The following is a 20,815-nucleotide window of genomic DNA, read 5'->3' as shown; positions in this document are numbered from 1 at the left end:
GAGCCCGTGACCACCAAATACGGAGGATGTGGAAAGGTCAGGGAATGACCACCGCATATCCCCGGAGCAATGTGGCCTTAGTTGCTAATGCTCCTAAAAACCAAAAATAACAAATAACTTCCATGTGCAGAAAATAATAAATTTTGTACAATTCTGTGCTAATGTGTATTTTTTTCCCCACATTAAATGCAAAATAATCATCCTATCATTTGAATATACATATATATATTTTTTTATGTAAACCCCAAACACAAGAGGTATTAGAACCTATAGTACTTAGTACCGTGGCGCCTCCGTAGCCAGGTGGGAAGGAGCAGCAGTGCGTAGCACACGCTTCTTGATTAGACCGGGGTTCGAGCCTGTCACCACCAAATACGGAGGAATGCGGAAAGGTCAGGGAATGACCACTGCATATCTCGTAGCAATATGGCCTTAGTTGCTAATGCTCGTAAAAACTAAAATAACAACAACAACAGCTTAGTACCGTGCTTGGGTTGGAGGTTGAGAAGACGAAAGAAGATATTTGTTGACATTAGACTTGAACTTCTGTAGACTGTAATTTTCAGGAAATACGTATGAAAAAAGGTTGTTCCAGAAAACGGCAGTTGAATGAATAAATGAGGAAAATGAAAAGTTGGTTCTGTGAGTTTGAAGTTGGATAGTAAATGGATGTTGGCTGGTGGTGGCATGTGCTCAGACTGTTTTGAAAGAGAGCCAATTCAGAAGAACAGTGCCCATGGAAGTATCTGTAGAGGAGGCATGCAGCAGAAACAGTATGTCTATGAGAGGAGAACGAGTGGAGAGACTCTGTTAGAGATGAATCATTAATTAACATAACTGCCCTCTTCTGAATGGATTCAAGAAGCCTGAGAGAGATTTGGGGGCACCACCCCAGATGTGAGAACAATATTCCATGGCAGGGCGGATTTGCGATTTACACAGAGTGAGCAGCTGTTTGGAAGAAAAGTAAGGCCGAGAGTGAAGAGAAAACCAAGTTTTTTAGATGCAGAGGAAGCAATATGTGTATGCTTATTTTTGGCAAATAGATATGGTTTTTCTTTTTTTAGTGATGCCATCCAACTTATAAAATATACAAAAGACGCCCAGTCAGCTAAAAAATGTTGGACAGCACTGCTTCGTAGTACAACTGCTGTGACAGGTTATTTCAATTATGTCAGGTTAATTGCTTACTGGATTGCGAAAAATGGCAGCCACAATCTGAATGAATTCTTTCCAGATATGAATACCACTGCATGTTGTTAGTTTTAGCCCCCATTGATGCATCGAAGCGGAAAAGGATGACTTAGAAAGTTACAGAATACTGAGTTGGAAAATGGAGCTTAAGAATTTAAAAAGCACTTTTCTGAGACAGACTGCCCTTTTCTGAATGGAATCAAGAAGCCTGAGAGAGGTTTTGTGAACACCACCCCAGATGTGGGAACAATATTCCATGACTAGGCGGAATTTGCGATTTATACAGAGTGAGCAGCTGTTTGGAAGAAAATAACACAGAGAGCGAAAGATAAAACCAAGTTTTTTAGATACAGAGGAAGTAATATTTGTAATGTGCTTGTGCCAAGAGAGATTAGAAGTCAGGGTAATCCCCAAAAGAGATATATCATTTTGCCTAGAAATCGGAGTGTCACTAAAGATAAGCATAGGAGCAGAAGAATCCTTTTTGCGAGATATATGGCAAGACTGAGTTTTAGAAGGGTTGAAATCAACTAAGTTGTCTTTGCCTCACTGGAGAATTACCTGAAAATTGGCATTTAAGGAATTGGTAGCAGATTTTCGAGAAGTTGAAGCTGATTGAGCAGGACAAGGTTTCTCAAAATGGAAAGTGGAATGCAATGTGCTATCATCGGCAAAACTATGGATAGGATTTCCAGTCAATGCAAGAAGGTCATTAATACACAAGAGGAAAAGAGTGGGGGAAAGAACTGAACCTTGGGGGACACAGGCATTAGTGGAGAAGTTAGAAGACAGAGAGCCATCTACCATCACTCTCAGTGAGCGATCAGAGAGAAAACTGAATAACCAATTACTAAAAACAGTTGGCAAACCATAAGATGGAAGCTTGTTTAGAAGACCTTTATGCCAAACATGATCAAAAGCTTTTGAGATGTCAAGAGCAACTACTTGTGTTTCACCGAACCTTTCCATTGAATTAGTCCATAAATGGGTAACATAAGCCAGAATATCACCAGTGGATCGACACTGAAGGAAACCATACTGGTGATCGTTGATCAGATGGAAGGTTTCTAGGTAGTTTCAGAGTTGGCGGTTAATTGATTTCTCCATTACTTTAGAAAGAGTAGAAGTAATTGCAATGGGGCGATAATTGGATGGGAGGGATTTGTCACCCTTTTTAGGAACTGGCTGGATATGAGAAAATTTCCAAGCAGAAGGAAAAACACCTTTGGAATAAGAAAGTGAAAAAAAGCGACAAAGAATAGGAGTAAGTTCAAGAGCACAGGTTTTGAGAACAAGTGGAGAAATACCATCGGGACCTGGAGCTTTCTTAGCATCAAGATTTATCAAAATCCTTCTAACATCCTTTTGACGGAAGACCACAGGAGGCATTGAATGGAGTGTGTTGGGAATGGTGGGAGGTGTTTTACCAAAATCATTAATATATGAGTTGGAAGAAAAATGGGATGCTAGCAGGTCAGCTTTATCCTTGGCTGAAGTGACAACAGAACCATCTGGTTTGGACAGAGGTGGGAGCAGAGATGGGCAAAAGTTGCGGCCAGTAGCTTTGGAAAGAGACCAGAATGCTCGGTTACCATTAGGGCAAGAAGCAAGTTTTCTACTCTTAGCCTGTTCAAACTCTAGCTTGGACTGATTAATAACTGCTTTACAATTGTTCCGAGCTTTGGTGTAGGCAGAAAATGAAACTGAAGAATTATAAACAAGCCAATTACGATATGCAACATTCTTCTCTTGAACATCCTTAGCACATTTATTGGAAAACCAGGGTTTAGGTAAGGACGAGATTTTAAAGTGGAGTGTGGGATAAAGGATTCCATTCCTGCAAGAATAATTGCAATGACACGATCTGAGCAAACGTTGACATCAGAAGTTTTGAAACAGTAATCTGACTAAGGGAAAGATGAAAAGAAGTCTCACAGGTCATCCCATTTTGCATTCTTGTAATGCCAAACAACACGAGGTTGGGAATAGCTATGCGATAAAGGTTCCATTGGAGAAGAGACAATCACCAAGTTGTGATCTGAAGTGCCTAAAGGACCTCTCACTTCGACCTTGTACTTAGAAGGGTTGCTTGTGAGAAAAAGATCAAGCATATTGGCTGTATGATTAGGATTGTCCGGTATTCTTGTAGGTAAATGAATAATCTGTGCAAGGTCATTAGTAATTGCAAAAGCCTCAGCATCTCGACCTGCTGGATCGGTGTGACTAGAAAACGGAAGCCAGCTGGAGTTGTGAACATTAAAATCACCAAGGAACATTACCTCACTGTTAGGAAAGTTGGACTGGAGAAATTCAAGTTGCAAAGAGAGGAAGTCAAAAGAGTTCCAAGTGATAATTCACTCTAGATTTTGAGAGCTTTACTCTACCACCCTACACTTTTGGCCTCAGTTACGTTGTTCACGGATGTTTTCAGAGTGTTTTACCATTTCTTAAAGACTCAACTGACACTAGTCTTTGAACACTAGACAAGCAAATCGACAAGTTTTTTTTTTTTTTTTTAGTCTAAGATCCTGTCGCTAGTGAACTGATTTGGGCACTCAGGTCACAAAGCTCTATAGAGCTCTCCTGGATACGTCACGCGTGTAACCTCTATTATTAACATGTTTTACATAGATTGTTGCATATAGCCAAAACCTTTGTGGTCCCAACAACATGGCTGGGCACTATATAAGTATGTTAGCATAATATTGTTTTAGACAACTTTCAATTATCTGCAGTAATGGAGGGAAGAAATAATGTGAATAATTAATGGATAATCTAAAAATCTATAAAGTTAATTTCCTATCCTTCATTTTCCTGAGAAAATTATATGAATGTTCTGGAGAACATTCATATAATTTTATTATTTCATTAACTCAGCCTCTTTTTATTGATGCTTTTTATATTCTGGGCATTACAGTTGAAAAGAATTAACTCCGGCACATGCTCAGTACCTTTTTATTTAATATATTTGTGGAATTTCCTACAGTTTTTCTGTTTTATCAGTGGTGCCACACTTTCTTTTCTGCATGATTCTGGTGGAGAAAAGCAGTAATTCCAGATATAGTTGTAAGTAGAACAAACTATATATGCTCATCTCTATTTCTAACAGGATCTAGAACCAGTATACTTCAAATGTAAAATCCCTACTTTCTGGACAAGGCAACTTTTGTTGTATAGTGAATTCCTATGGCCCATGCTACACCAATCATTTTTCAAACTTTCCAAGATAATCTTCTCTTTTCTTTATAAATTTCAATAGCATGCATAAGCATTTTTTATCGGAACGCACAAATTGCAACTAACATGATTTGCACAGAGTAACAAGTTTACGAAGCTTAAAAAAAAAAAAAGGAACGAAGAGAAGATTCTGAAATTTTATTTGTTTTTTTATACGATTGAAGATTTCAGTAAAGGGGAAACACATTTCACCATAATAACGTAAAAAGGCACACAATTCTAGTTATCGGTATTTTCGAAAATGCAAGAAGACGAGTTTACTACCCGTTTATAATCGCTTGCACTAACAGAAAAGCCCAATAAACCGGAAAGTGCAAATTGTTTTTATTTTTTTTATGGTCATGACCTCCAGAAATGTGCTTTAGAAAAATATCACAAAGGCATTCAAAATTTATTCTTATAAAAGAACATATAATGATGAAAGTGTAGTGCATTTTAATGATTTGAATTGGTAATACAATTTGCATTATTTTAAAAATGACCTTTTAGAGATATAAAAGCTTAGTTATATAGTGAAAATTTCAACTTCCGAGGTATTGGAATGAATTGCCAAAAAACGATGCATTATTGGGTTCACATTATAATATTTTCATGATACAGTGGTGTCTCTGGAACGGGTTAATATGTCGTAAAGCAGGATGCACTGCATGAATGTTTAACATCATTTTTTGCAATTAATGTTCATATTTTCGATTTTGTTGATACTTAATACTTGAAAAAAAAAAAAAAAAAACACGTAAACTCTGGAACTCGTAAAGCAGGAACTGCCTGTACTATGATTGGACATCTCTTATATATTTACAACACATATTAAATTGGTCATTTCATTTTACCAAGAGGTGTGTCAGATTTTGTGGTAGACTTGACTGTGATATTTTGTGATCAGTGGCCACTATAAAGTGCCATTGTGATACAGCATTGCCACAACCCTGAAAATTTGAAAGTAAATACCTTTCTGTATTTTTGCACTTATTAAAAATATCTGTTTGTTTATTATTGATTTATTTGTTTTGTATTTATAATAACAATGTATATTTAATCAATAATGTAGTCTTATTTGTGAGTTAACAGCTGCAAGTAGCATGTCACTCTAAAACTGGCTCTCAAAGAAAGTAAATAACCGACACATACACATAGTGATGATCCTGGAACTCTTCTCTGCATTCATTTGAAGAGGAGAAATTAATGTACTAGAACAAGGCTGGCTCCATTTTCTAGTCTTGCATGCTTTTATTAGTGTTCATTTGCAATGAATAAAATGATTTATTAAAATAATAATAATAAAAACCTTCCATCAGTCTCATGATGATAAAAACTTAAGTGATTAGGCAGACCCTACCTGATTTAAATATTATATAACAATATCATAATGAATTTTTATTTCATTTTGGTACTACAAATTAAAGAGTGAAACTGAACCAAGAAATCACTAATACCTTCTTCTGATCCCTTTAGCAGACCAGTTAACATTAGAGGTACCCATAGCATGGTTCCTCCCCCCCCCCCCACACGTTGCTTTGTTCAATTTTTCTGCCAAAAGAATTAAGGAGAAGCTGTTTTGATTGTGTATACCCAAAGTTATAAAAACACAGATGACTAGACAAGTGATTGGGTGCAAGGGTGTATGTGTACATGTGCTTTGAGTGACTATGGTTCAAGGCCATGACTGCTAAATATGTGCTCTTTCTTGTATTCTCTTTATCTTGTGAAATTCTCTATGTGGTCATCCCAGAGTATAAACAGAAAATTTATTTGTTTATTTTTTTCTGTAAACTTGATAACCAGGGGTTATCAAGTTTACAGATAACCTATTTTTAAGTTTAAAAATAGGTGTATATGTGAATCTATTAAATTAAATTTAGGTACACAATAAACTTGCTTTTCAGATTGTCATTTCAACTGCACGTCATGACAATTGCTTTGTGTTAGCTGCATTTAATATGCTCATAAACAAGGTGGCATATTGTGAAAAGAGCAACATATGACTGTTTATGATTCTTTTGATGAAAAATGTCTCATGTGCACTGAAAAAAGTGGAAAGCAATTTGAACAATTAATTTAAATGTCATAAATAACAATGTAAATATATTATTAATAATAAACTTAATACGGTTCATCCTGTGTATATATGTACATATGTATTACATTTTTTGTTTTTTAGCCGCCATTTGTTATTACATTAGAAGAAGTGGAATTGGTTCACTTTGAGCGAGTTCAGTTCCATTTGAAGAATTTTGATATGGTATTTGTATTTAAAGACTATCATAAAAAAGTTGCTATGGTTAATGCAATTCCTATGAACATGTTAGACCATGTAAAAGAATGGTTAAAGTAAGTACTGCTTTTCTTATTCAATCAGTAGCATTATATATAATGAAAGATCATACAATTTTTTTTATCCCACCTTGATATTAGCTTTTAATCTCACTGTGATATTACATTTTAATGTTCCAGCAGGCATACGGGTTGGTTAATTCTATGCAACAAAAAGTTAAGTGGTGCATCCATTGCATTACATTTCATATCATTATAAGAGTTATCATATTTATCTGTCTTATCCCCTGCATCCTGTGTAATTCAGGAGATGAATTAACCCATCGACATGAAGTTTGCTACAAATATCCCTAAGACTGTTTTAAGTTCTGGAATTTTAAAAAGAATCAGAGTCACTGTTCTAGTGATTCTTCTTAATGGGGGGGGGGGAAACATACATTAAAAATTTGATGCTAATTTATAACATTTCCTTTCTGAGCAATGCCTAAAACTTTCTTTTATATATAAAAAGTAAAACCCTGTTGCAGCACACCTCTCATGGCTGCACAAATCATTTTTTTGTCATTTATTAGTGAAATTTATTTCTAACGAATATTGCTGGAAACTGCTTTATCTTTAGCCAGAGACAGTATAGTCTATGGTCTTTCATTTATCCCACAACCCTCAAAGAGGTCGCGGGATAAATTAAAGGGGCCGTGGAAATTTTAAAATAAATTTATTTTTTGTGTACATAAAAGCTAAAAACCTGTTATTAAAGTTACTTTTTCAATACTGTAAGTATAGCGACTTTTCTACTCGAACTAAGTGTGAGATATGAATGAACTCTAATGCCTACAGCATCGGGAATACACTGTAATTTGCTCACTGGCTATGGACACACAAAAGCAGCTGACTAGTGCGACTTCTCAGTACTACTCACCATTTGAGTAGTACTGAGAATTACTACTCAATCTCTTTAGCTCTTAATTTGTGCTTCCTACAGCACAAATTCTCAAATTGCCTGTACTATATTGCCTAAAGGCCAGAGGTGCGTATACAATATATAGCATGCAAGCTTTATGCTGCTTCGAAGTTTAGTATATTCTCCTTGCTGCAATAAAAGTTATTTCAATTATGCACAGAGAAAAGTACGGCAACGATTTAAAAACCATTCCTCTGTCCAGAGACACAGTTTTGAGGCATATTGTAGTTATCGGTCAACATAAAATTCGATTTATTAAATCGATTGAGAGAAAGTCCAATTTTTGAAATGCAGTTAGATGAATCCACGATATTTCAAACCTTGCTCAAGTTATTGTATATGTTGGATACCGCTGTGAGGAGGATATTTTGGAGGATTTTCTATTTTGCAAAGCTTTGGAAGGAAGGACAATGGGCCAGAAGATTTTTGATGTTATAAATATTTCTTTCTAACAAATAATCTAATGTGGAACAACTGTGTTGCGATTTGTACTGATGGCTGCATTAAATAAAGTTGTTAAGGCAAAGCAAAGTAAATCTCCAAATACAGTTTTTAATCATTGCATTATACATAGGGAAGCATTAGTAGCGAAGGAAATGCAAACTGATTTGCACTAAGTTTTGAAAGATGCAGTAAGTGTGATCAATTTATTGAAAGTAGAAGCTTAAATGGCAGACTTTTCACTATACTTTTTAATGAAATGGGATCCGCTTATGAAACGCTGCTTTTATATACGAAAGTGAGGCAGTTGTCCAATGGTAAAGTGTTGCGATGTCTTTTTGGCCTCAAATATGAAGTTTTATTGTTTTTATTTGTAAACCTTGCTCAATTGTTTACAAATCAAAATTAGCTTGGAAAACTTAGCTAACTTGTTCATATATTTGAAAAACTTAATGATTTAAATTTCAGTCTTCAATGACAGGGAAAAAAATATATTAATGCTCAGAATAAATAACAAATATATTAATGCTCAGAAGCTTTTGAACATAAACTTAACCTTTGGAGGACTGAATTTGAGCGTAATAATACTGAAATGTTCTCATGTTTTCTGATTTTGTTAACATCAGTATTATTGACATTTTACAATTTAGAGATATCATTGCCTCCTACTTAATTCTAATTAAGAATTTTTCCAAATGATTTAATGTATCTGTAGATAAATTTATATTGCATTCGTGATCCCTTTGCTTTTGAAATTTCTTCATGTTCTGAAATTACCATTGAGCAAAAGGGAAGATCTTATCAACCTGTTGTCTGATGAAGCAGTACGTGCCCATTTCAATACAACTTGTGAAAAAAATTGGCTTTCTCTCCTTGAGATGAGTATCTAGAATTATTGAAAATGTTGGATATAATGATAGCTGCCTTTCAGGTCTACATATTTATGTCATAAAATTAACAACAATAAAAGCAAAACAGTGTTCCAGACATGATCCAAAAGATGACATGAGATTAGTAATTTCATATATTGCATCCAAATATGGATCAAATATTATCAGTTATCCAGGCTCATCCTTCTCATTAATTGTTTTGTTTTGCATTTTTTATTGTTTGCAATCTTCTGCTCGATGCACTCTCTTCTTTTGATAAAGTAAAATAAAATACTTACAGAAGCTTTTGACACTGTTTGTGTCTCTTCCTCTTCTATGAATACATAAATACATTACATATAGAAATCAAGCATGGTACTGCATGGTCACGTTAGATAAACATAGTGCGTGGCCATGCTTAAACAGAAGCTTGTTTTACTACAGTAAAACAAGCTTCTGTTATGTATTTTAGTATTTGTTAAGTATTACCATGTAACCTACTTCTCTCTTTCTCTCTCTCATTGGCTGAATAAATAATCACTAGGAGGAAAATTATTTTAATGTATAGAAAGAAATTAAAAAGGAAACTATTTTTTTATTCCTTTCTCAGTACTCAAATGAAAATTTCTTTTACATAATTTATAAAATGCCATTTTTCTTCTCTAAAAATCTTATCACCCTCCCTTGGGATTTATATTGAGGGCTCACATCAATTTTATTTTTAATAAAGGCAGTCACAAGCAAAATAAGTTTGTACGCCACTGGTCTAGTAGCTTATATGATTTCGCATATAAATTATCAAGCAACTCAGAAGCCTGTGGCAGATATAAGCTAGTCTGTAATCAGTTCACAAAGGAGGTTAGGCAGGTGAAAGCAGATTACGAAAAATCTTTGGCAAAAGATGCTAAGAAAAACAGCAAGGATTTCTTTACTTGTATAAACTCTAAAAGGAATGGAATGAATCTAATATTGATCAAGTCCACTTGATATCGAAGGTTCCACTGTTGATGATCCTGCTCAGATAGCAAACAAACTGAATGAGTATTTTGTACCTACATTCACACATGAGGAGTTATTAAAGTTTGAAAATGGCAGAAGGTTATCAAATTGTAGCAGGGTGCTTAATGATTTTGTAATAGATGAGAGCAAATTGGAGGAGAAATTGTTGAAGTTAAACATAAGAAAGGCACCTGGGGTGGATGGGATCTATCCAGTTATATTAAAGGAGGTGGCAAAGCAACTAAGCAAACCCATAGCCATAATTATGAGAGCATCCTTGGACTCAGGGGAGGTCCCCACAGACTGGAGATGTGCAAATGTATCCCCAATTCACAAGGGAATCGAAAGGTGACACGAGTAATTACAGACCAGTTAGTTTAACTTCTGTTCCGGGTAAAATAATGCAGTCACTGGCTAAAGATGCACTGCAGGATCATCTAGACAAGACTGCAGAAATAATTCAGACAGCATGGGTTTGTTAATGGAAAGTCTTGTCTGACAAATTTGATAGGATATTATGATGTGGTTACAATGGAACTTAATGCAAAAAAATAATTTTGATATGATATATTTGGATTTCAGGAAAGCTTTTGACACTGTTGCGCATGGAAGACTATTGTACAAATTGGAGCAGAATGGTATAAAGGGTAAGTTGCTACAATGGATAAAAGGATGGTTGAATGGGAGAAGACAGAGGGTGGTAATTAATGGGTGCTGCTCTTCGTGGACTAATGTTATTAGTGGAGTCTCACAGGATTCGGTGTTGGGTTCTCTGTTGTTTTGTATATTTATCAATGATATTGATGAAGGTATATCAGGCTTAGTGTCGAAGTTTGCAGATGATACAAAGGTTGGCAGGGTTGTTAAGGACAGTAATGGCAGTGTGCTACTGCAACAGGATCTAGATAATTTGGGCAGATGGGCTAAGAAGTGGCAACTGAAGTTTAACCTTGACAAATGCAAAATAGTGCATATTGGTAGAAGTAACCCCAGAGAAACATACCAACTGTGTGGTACTACACAGTTGGTATGTGTGCACACAGTTGGAATTGTGCAGTCAGATATGAAGTTTTCTGAGCAATGCAGACAGGATGCCAGGTCAGGTCATGGGGTTTTGTCAATGATACATAGGAATTTTGCTCGCAGGGAAAAGGAGGTGATTGTCCCTCTGTATAAGGCAATGGTCAGGCCACGCCTTGAGTACTGCGTACAGGTCTGGAGGCCTCATTTTGGGAAGGATGTAGATTTGCTTGAGCGTGTACAGAGAAGGGCAACAAGATTGGTGAGGGGAATGAAGGGATCCTCTTACCAAGAGAGGCTTAAGTTCTGTAAATTGTAGTGGCTGGAGACTAGGCACCTGCACGGTGATCTGATTAAGGTGTATAAGGCCTTGAATGGGTTGAGCACGCTGAATTCTGATGGGATCCTCCCACTTGTTCAGATTACGAACCTAAGGGGGCATAAATTCAAATTAAGAAAAGACAGGTGTAGAATAGATGTGTGGAAATTTGCCTTTAGCCAGTGGGTGGTTAATTGCTGGAACAAACTTCCATCTGTTGTTGTGGAAGTTGATAGGCTGAATAGATTGAAGGAGGAACTGGACAGACATTTGGAGGGAATGGTGTGATTCTCCCCCCCCCCCCCCCCCGGCTGATGCTGCATAAGCTCATACTTGCTTTCTTGCATAACATGCCACTACTACTACTACTACTACCACCTATTTAAGATTTGCTATTGGTAGCATCATCAGTTGTTCCCACTGAGAGAGAAAAAAAAAGAAAAAAAAAAAAGAGTGAATTTCTATAAATCATGGCGATGGTGGAATGAAACTCTACCCTGTGAACATGACACTAGTCAAAGTTTTAGTCTGCTTAAGGGAGAAATTCTTTAATATCATTGTTTTATAGCATTTTAATAGTATTTTATTCGTATTCCAGTGAGGAATTTTTAATTTCATTGTTTTATCTTACTTTTAATAGTATTTTATTCATATCCCAAATTCGCGTTTATGACAAAATGTCTTCCTTCACTAGAGGTTGCATGGGGGGGGGGGGTAATATTTCTGGGATTGGGTTAGGGTTCACCGCTGTGATCCTGGGGTGTTATACTGTCCGTGTGTAAATAGTGAGGAACACATTATGAGTTTTAAATTATGTAATTTTGTTTTTCAACGTATCATTTGTATAAGGAGAAATCCTACTGACAATAAAAGATAACTCCTTGTTCATTTCTAAAATATTAATAGAAAATTGAGCATATGTAAGCACTCATTTATGTAGTATACTTGTGTTATACGCTTTTAAGGCTTCTGTGACTATAGCTTTAAAGTTATACCATAATTCTAATGTAGTTGCACTGTGTGAGCTATCTCTCCAGTTGATCAAGGCCTTGTAGCACCATAAGTAGTCATCTCATTTCCATAAATTGAAACCCATTCTTTTGCTTTTGACAACTGCTACCTCTCTACCTCATCATCCAACTTATAACTTCGTGATCACTCTCAGCTAATAGTTCCTGTATTCTCAGCCGTATGACGTCATCTGGTTCGTAAGATATGATCAGGTCTAGAATATTTCCTCCCATACATTTCCCTAAAATGCTGATAAAAGTAAGTCATCTAGTTGATTTAAAAATTTTGTTTAATAACCTGCAATCCCCCTAACTAGCAGGTATCCTAGTGGTACTGGCAAAAAACCCTGCACTACCTTTGTTTGGATGTATCTTATCTCTACAGAATAGATTCCTTCTACCTACAAGTGCAGATCATGTTGATAATCCCCCCCTCCCCAAAAAAAACCCCTGGAGTCCCCAAGTCTTGGACTAATCCATCCAGAAGGCTTTCAGCATATAGTCCCTCCTATCATGCCTGGCAGAATTGCAGATACATACACATTCTCCGGTCTAACTTTTGGCACTATGGACTTATATTTTTCCAACATATCATTAATATCAAATTACTGTTGCTCGGAGCGAAACAAATACAAAAATAGATTGTGACAAGTTTAATGATAGGAAAATATACATATATTAGATTAGATACATACAAATAAAAGTTTTCGGTTGTTTTGTCAACCTTCCTCAGTTAAAATGACAGTTAAGAATGGAGCATGAGGGCGTGTACTGCCAATCTTGTACGTGAAGTGCGTGATTGATTGTTGGATGTTGAAGCCTGTAGCTGTGATGTATGTGGACGTTGCCAGCGTTTGTCAATGGACAGGATTGCTGTTTCGGTGGTAGGGTGGACTTGACATCCACTGTTCCTGTTTACTGAGGTATTGGAGCATTTGATGTTTAACGACTCTAACCAGGCGCGTCACCGATAGTGGTAGGACTTATCCACAATCACGACATCGCGGTGTGGGTCAGTGTTGTGGTGGGTTACCCAAACGTGTTCGGCAATAGCTGAGTGCTCCACATCCGCTAAGCGGATTCCTCTTTTGTGTTCGGAAAGGTGTTTTTCAAGCTGCCTCCCAGTTTCCTCGATGTAGCAGCTAGTGCAGTCATGGCAAGAGATGCGGTAGACCAATCCGCTCTGTAGTAGGGTCAGGACAGGTGTTTTTACCTTAGAGATGAGGAATCGTAATTTTCTGCCTGGGAGTTGTATGCATTTTATCCCATGTGATTTTAAGATTCTACAAACCTGTTGCGATAGGTTTGGGTAGTATGGGATAAAGGCGCTCGTGGCTGAGTCATCACCTTGGATGTTTCTGTCGGTCACTACGTGGCCGTGTGTGTCTGTAGGTCACACCTGTCAAGGGTATTGATGAGATAGCCACACCTCGTAAGATCCGCCTTGACTTTGGCAATTTCGGTGCGCCTCTCATTTAGAGCTAGAGTGTGTCCAGGCATGAGTTAGCAAGGTTCGTGCAGTGGCAAGAAGATGGCTACACACGTGTGCTGACCGGAAGTTGGTAAATTGGCCAGCACACATTGGTTTACGATGGACAGTTGCCTTCAAGTGCGTGCCCTCACGTCGGACAAGGGTGTCTAAGTATGGTATGGTGTTGTCTGACTCTAGCATGTGAATTTTATGAAAGGTGACAGAGAATTGAGGTGGTCTAAGATTCGGTCACCTGAATTTCTGGTGATAACTGCGAACACATCGAGCCGACCGGGCTAGCCGAGTGGGTAAAACACCTACCCGGCAACCCAAAGGTCGCGGGTTCGATTCCCGCCTCGGGCTTGGATCAAAGTACTGCAAAAACCTTGGGAGGTGCAATATGGCCACAGAAGCCGATGCGCCAACAACTACCAAATCAAATCAAAAGCGAACACATCGTCCACGTAGCGATACCAAAAGGCAATGGGATCTGGTACATTTGTAAATGCACGACCCTCTTAATTCCTCCATCGTGATGTTTGCCATGACCGAACTAGCCGGGGAACCCATGGCTGTGCCGTGTCCTTGTTGGTAAACATGATTGCACTGCCTGTTAAGCACAGTCTGAGGGTGGTGGAGATATCGTCTGGTGTTAGTTTGGTTCTGCTGCCAAGGGTTTCATCATTATCTAAGAGTTGCTTTGCACATGTGATGACAAGTTCTACTGGGATGGAGGTAAAAAGTGAAACTACATCAAATGATGCCATGACTTGATCTTGTGAGATGGATATGGTTCGGATCCTTTCTATGAATTTCTATTCACAAAGAAGGCACACTGCTAAGACCCATTGTTATCCTGTTGTGGCTCACCGAGTTACGAATTAGCTAAGTTTGTCTTGAGGCTCCTTTCTCCCCTAGTAGGCAAGACCACCAACACCGTCTCCAACAGTAGTGAATTCATCTCCCATACTACCCAAACCTATCGCAACAGGTTTGTAGAATCTTAAAATCACATGGGATAAAATGCATACAACTCCCAGGCAGAAAATTACGACCCCTCATCTCCAAGGTAAAAACACCTGTCCCCACCCTACTACAAAGTGGATTGGTCTACTGCATCTCTTGCCGTGACTGCACTAGCTGCTACATCGGGGGAAACTGGGAGACAGCTCAAAAAACCCTTTCCGAACACAAAAGAGCACTCAGCTATTGCCGAACACGTTTGGGCAACTCACCACGATATTGACCCACACCGCGATGTGGTGATTGTGGGTAAGTCCTGCCACTATTGGTGACGCGCCTGGTTGGAGTTGTTAAACATCAAATGCTCCAATACCTCGGTGAACAGGAACAGTGGATGTCAAGTCCACTCTATCACCGAAACAGCAATCCTGTCCATTGACAAACACTGGCAACGTCCGCATACAGAGCCACAGGCTTCAACATCCAACAATCAATCACGCACTTCACGTACAAGATTGGCAGTACACGCCCTCATGCTCCATTCTTTACTGTCAGTTTAACTGAGGAAGGTTGACAAAACAACCGAAAGCCTTTATTTGTATGTATGTATCTAATTTAATCTAATATATGTATATTTTCCTATTATTAAACTTGTCACAATCTATTTTTGTATTCATTTCGCTCTGAGCAACAGTAATATGATATTAATAATGAATCCAGAGTACACAGCCTCTTTAATCAACATATCATCACTTCATCTGTGTTAATATCATTAGTTCCCACATGAATAATAATTCTCTCTTTGCCTCTTTAAAATTTGATAATCTGTCAGTGGCATCCTTAATTGTTGCTCCTGGCAGACACCCTGGTTTAAATCCACCTGTCCTTATTTATTACCTGTTTCTCTGACAGTGGAATCCCATTTATAATTAAATTGTTTTGAAGGAGAGAATTTTGCACTTGCTTATGCTGTTGTGGATCCGAAATTGCGAGTGTATAACTTGGTAGATTACTAGAATCTTGAGTGTTCGATAAGCTCCCAGTTGCATATTTCTCTAGAAATGCAGAAAGTTTTAATTTAGATTGATACATTCCTTGCAACAAGAACAAAAAAAAAAAAAAAAAAAAGTTTTACATCAAGTTAAAATGGCTAGTTTCACATTAGTATTATGTCAGTGTGAATTTTAATACACTTCCAGCATTGTAGTTGGTTTCAGTTTGCATCACTGATTATTTTTTCATCGTGATAGCCTCTGACAAGGTACTATTCAAAGAACAAGTTTTGCATTAAGTTGAAATGGCCAGTTTTGTATTGAGTTTCAAAATGTGCCATGCATCCATTTGTGTATTATCTTCCTGTTGAGTTTTATTTTCAGCTGTGATTTCTCTCACTGCATTGGCAGCAAGGCAATTGGGAAATAATATTTTTTGCCTAATAAGAGTGCTACTACTATAGATATTAGCAGTTCTTATTGTTTAATGTAGTGTCAGAGTAAAGAATCTAAAACATTTTAAACGTTTCTTGCATTTAAAGATGTGTGTTCACAAATATTATTAGCAAAATTTTAGCTCCAGAATGGCCAGCCATTCAAATGCAATAACTGAACTCCCACTGAGTAGATTCCATAGTTTTATATTTGGGTCTTTTAGAAAGTTTTGTGTGTACCTTTGAAGTTTTGTTTAAAAATAGTTAACTCTGTTTTTTTTTTTTTTTTTTTTCTCTCTGATACGTGAAGCTCTTGTGATATCCGTTATACTGAAGGCATCCAAAGTTTAAACTGGACAAAAATTATGAAGACCATTACTGATGATCCTGATGGATTCTTTGAGAGTGGAGGCTGGTCATTTTTAGATCCCGATAGTGAAGGAGAAGATGAGGAAGATGATGATGATGAAGAAGAAGATGATCAGTATCAACCGAGTGATAGCGAAGGAGAGCAAAGCAGCAGTAGTGAAGAGGAATATAGTGGTTCTGAGTATTCAGAAGAAGAAGATTCTTCAGGTGTGTTTTCGCAGGATAAAAACTTTTTAGAAATAATCATTCCTACAATTTAAGTAGAGCTTGAAACTATGCCTTTACAAAAATAGAATATATTTATATTTGGACAATGCGTGTACCATCATATAGTATATAGTCATATCCTTAAGAAATTTACTGCTGGTTTATTGCAAATTTATGTTACAAATAACTCAATCCTAATTGCTTTTAATTTAAACTTTTCTTTTGTTAATTGTAAACTTCTAGATGGAGAACTAGGAAGTAGTGAAGAAAGTGGAAAAGATTGGTCTGAGCTAGAAGAAGAAGCTGCTAGGGGTAAAAAAAATTACTCTTGAATATAAAATTATTGCACATATTTTAACTTGAATCAATTCCTCGTTTTTTGCATATTCTTTCATTTAATAACTCCACCATGTATTTTTTTTAATCTTAGATTTTTTATTTTTTTTTTTTTGTAAGTTTCTCAAAATAACTTCAGATTTTTTTATGATAGTTTCTCTCACTGCTTAGTAACATTTCAGCTGCCTGTCACTAGCACATCTAAAACTGTCCCCCCCCCCCCCAAAATCTGATACAACTGGCGGAGCATGCTGATGTTATTGCCCTTTTTTGTTATCTGCTACAAAGCTGATCCAGCTACTCCTATTTCTTTCAATTAATTCTTACTAGTAGAACCTCCTAACAGTTTCAAAAATTTTAAATGGAATTATATAGAACTTATTTCAGCTTACATCACTGAATTTACCAGTTACAGTTTTCTGGACGGAACACCTTATAGTTACATAAAAGTACAAATACATTCATTCTCTTGATTTGATCATTTTCAGAACCTGAACCTCCTTTTTCCTTAAGCCGTTTAAGTTTTCAAATTGCAGATACAATGCATGTGAAAATCACTGCAGTGAATACATGAATGCCATTTATTATATGAATATTCATCTTTTTTTCTGTGTACGCCTCATATTTGGTTATATATATCCAGTTAATGTGCATTCCATAATGATACTATTCGTCCAATATCTATCTACAGTTACTCAGTTTCATGTGCTTGTAAAAATCCAACAACTAGCAACTAGCATAGCTGATAATTTCTGACCTCTGAAAAGCTGGAGATTTGCAGGCTGTAAAAAAAAAAAAAAATCTTTCAGAAAAGTCCACACTGCACTAAAAATTAAAATTTTCCCTATTAAAACAAGTCAGAAGGTCCTTTTGCTTCCTTCTGCTTTGTGTCACATGAACCTGAAATATATGTTTTTATATTTTAATTTTTTTTAGTGGGGGGAACCTCCCACACCCCATTCTTCAGCCTTTTTGATTCGTTTTCTATTAATACAGAGATTTTTAGCTGCCTTCACTTGTCCATGCAAAAAACATGGTGATGTTAAGTCAACACCAACCTTTGATAATGTTTGATCTTGACTTTTGTTTATTGTCATACTAAAAGCCAATTTCACAGGAAACTGTGCTCATTGAAAAATGAAGTTATATTCCCCTTCATTTGAATACATATGAATCTGTGGAATATATACTTGCAATCCAGCTCTGTCACCTGTGACGTGTTCACAAACCAAACATTTCTTCCTTATTTCCACTACACGTAGTCTTCAGTTTTTTGTATCTTTCCTTACTTAATTGTGAAGCCTTTAACTTATTATTTTCATAATTTTTGATAATCGCTTTGATTTTTAAGTGCTGCTTCACACACAAGATATTTTCTTTTCTTCTCAGCCTTTCTGATACTATCTCTCTCTTTTCTATTGCTGCCAACTTTTGAAAAAATTGAATTGTTGCCTTTGAGACATGTAGAATTCTAAAAATTAAAAGCACTATAAATATTCTTTTATATACAGAAAAATTTAAAGACTGTAAAAAATTGAGTTTGTAAAAGCTTCTTTGAGACAGATCTGTCAATCACTTCGTTGTAGTATGACACGATAGCAGGGTTTTTTTTTTTTTTATTTTTGGTAATTGTTGGCGCATCGGCTTCTGTGGCCATAATGCACCTCCCAAGGTTTTTGCAGTACTTTGATCCAAGCCCAAGGCGGGATTCGAACCCTGGCTAGCCCGGTCGGCACAATAGCAGTTAGGCAAAAAGCAAAAAGTGTGCACGTGAAAAAGAAAAATATTCTTTTATATATAGATATGTGTTTTATATTAAATTATAGCCCATACGATTGTTTACCAGTGCAGTATGCTTTTAAAAATTAGCTTACCTGGCATTTTTCTGTCTGTGGATTTCTATTTGAATTATCTGTTAGACATCAACTGATTATGATTGCTTCAAGACAGATATTGTAGCAGACTGCACCTCTTCAGAAATATTGAATCAAAGTTTTGTTCATAACAATGGCACTGTTGTTCACACTTTGCTGTCAAGTGCATTTTCAAAACTGCACCAGATATATTTTTTTTTTTTTTTTTTTTCTCACTTAAATATTCTCGGACACTCAGCATTTGCTATGACGAATTATTAAAACACCAAGAATGACTGTATAATTTGTTATATTTCATGCTTTCTTGTGTACTCACAGTTTCCCACCCGAAGTCCACTCTACAGCAATAGAGAAGTATGGGAAACATTGTGAATTGGTTTGGTTCAGAAAACTTGTTCTTTGAATCGTATTATTTGATGGCAAATTAGCTCTCCAAATACAATCATATTTAGGCTGAAGTTAAATATTTAATTTAAAATTTCTGCTAACCCAGTTGGACTATTTGCTGTCTATAAATTCTGTTTGGAGCTAGCTGGCTTTCAACTGCTGTAAGGAAACAAGCTTTGGTCTTGGGAATTCATGATAGAAAGTAACATAGCTATGAGGAATTACTGTACAACTTTAATATGTCCTCATTGGCTACTAAATCTACAGTTTACCATTTATTATAAATCCAAACGCAAAACCAAAACCTACATTTGATTTTGTTTTTTGGTATCATTTCAACAGTCATGTACGAGGTGTGATCAAAAAGTTCAGGAACTGACTTCATATCTTGAAATTTAACTTCAATGCCATCATATTACTGCTGCCCAACGCTTAGTTTCTTCCATTGATACTGTTGATGAATCGTAAATGGCTATGACTAAGAAACAAAGGCCAAGTACTCACAATGGAAGACTCATTTCTCCCAAAGGCCCCAAAAAAAGAAGGGGTGGGGGAAAGGAAGACAAACTCAATCAGTTGTTAAGGTGTTATGTCTGTTGACTCACAGGGTATTGTTCATTATGAATTTATCCTATTCAGTCAAATAGAGATGCTGTTTGGAGATCAGGCTGGAAAAGGGCACTTCAGGGAATTGGCACTTGTATCGTGACAACAACCATGCACACCCATTGTTTTCCATTTAAGAAATTCTTGAAAAGCACTGTAGTTTTCCATCCACCATACTTGCCAAATTTAGCATAAAGTCCTCTGAAAGGTCACAGATTTGCAATGACTGAGAAAATTATTCTGAACGTAACACAGGTACTATTAGAAATTCCATAAGAAGTTTATCAGGAATTCTTTTGCAAGTTGCAGAAGCAGCATATACAAGTGTCAACAAGACTGCTTCAAAGGAGAAACATCCAAATGGTAAGCAAGCTTCATTATTTCCCAAATATTTGCCTAGTCCCTGAACCTTTTGATAAGACCTCATATGGTGTCTACAGAGGCCACAAGTTAGGGTTAATAGATTAGTTAAAAATAAAGGCTGAATTAATGAAATGTGAAAATGGGTATGAACAGCCAACAACTTTCTTCTGCTTGTGCATGTAGCAGCATAATGGAAAAGAAATACTTTCAAAAATATATACTGATGGAAAATATATGCATTATATTCCACTTAACCACTCAGTGATTAAAAAGAAAACCAATGATATCTATGAGAATTAAAAAACATTATTTTCACTCTGATTTCCTTTCACTGAATATATTGATGTAACTGACTGATTTAAATACAGTTATTGAGTAATACATCATAAGTTTACAATTAATAATTTCTACACATGCTGCATACTTGACAGAAGGTGAACTCTGGACATATTTTTTTTTTTTTTTTTGAAGTCTAATTAATGACATTAA

At 36.5% G+C, this 20,815-nt stretch overlaps 1 protein-coding gene across 1 annotated transcript in view; it reads left to right on the top strand.

Annotated features, from left to right (window-relative positions):
- dre4 (SPT16 homolog, facilitates chromatin remodeling subunit dre4) overlaps window positions 1–20,815 on the top strand; it is a 292,696-nt gene that overhangs the window by 262,026 nt on the left and 9,855 nt on the right. The window contains exons 22-24 of the mRNA XM_090377621.1: window positions 6,593–6,762; window positions 16,495–16,760; window positions 17,004–17,072. Of these exons, the coding sequence (XP_090233747.1) occupies window positions 6,593–6,762; window positions 16,495–16,760; window positions 17,004–17,072 (505 nt within the window). The remainder of the gene's footprint in view (window positions 1–6,592; window positions 6,763–16,494; window positions 16,761–17,003; window positions 17,073–20,815) is intronic.

Source organism: Mastigoproctus giganteus, chromosome 7 (assembly GCF_048544385.1).
Source record: "Mastigoproctus giganteus isolate SK-2022 chromosome 7, ASM4854438v1, whole genome shotgun sequence".
Taxonomy (NCBI): domain Eukaryota; kingdom Metazoa; phylum Arthropoda; class Arachnida; order Uropygi; family Thelyphonidae; genus Mastigoproctus; species Mastigoproctus giganteus.
The sequence above is the reverse complement of the archived record's forward strand: the minus strand, read 5'-3'. Positions and strand labels throughout refer to the sequence as shown.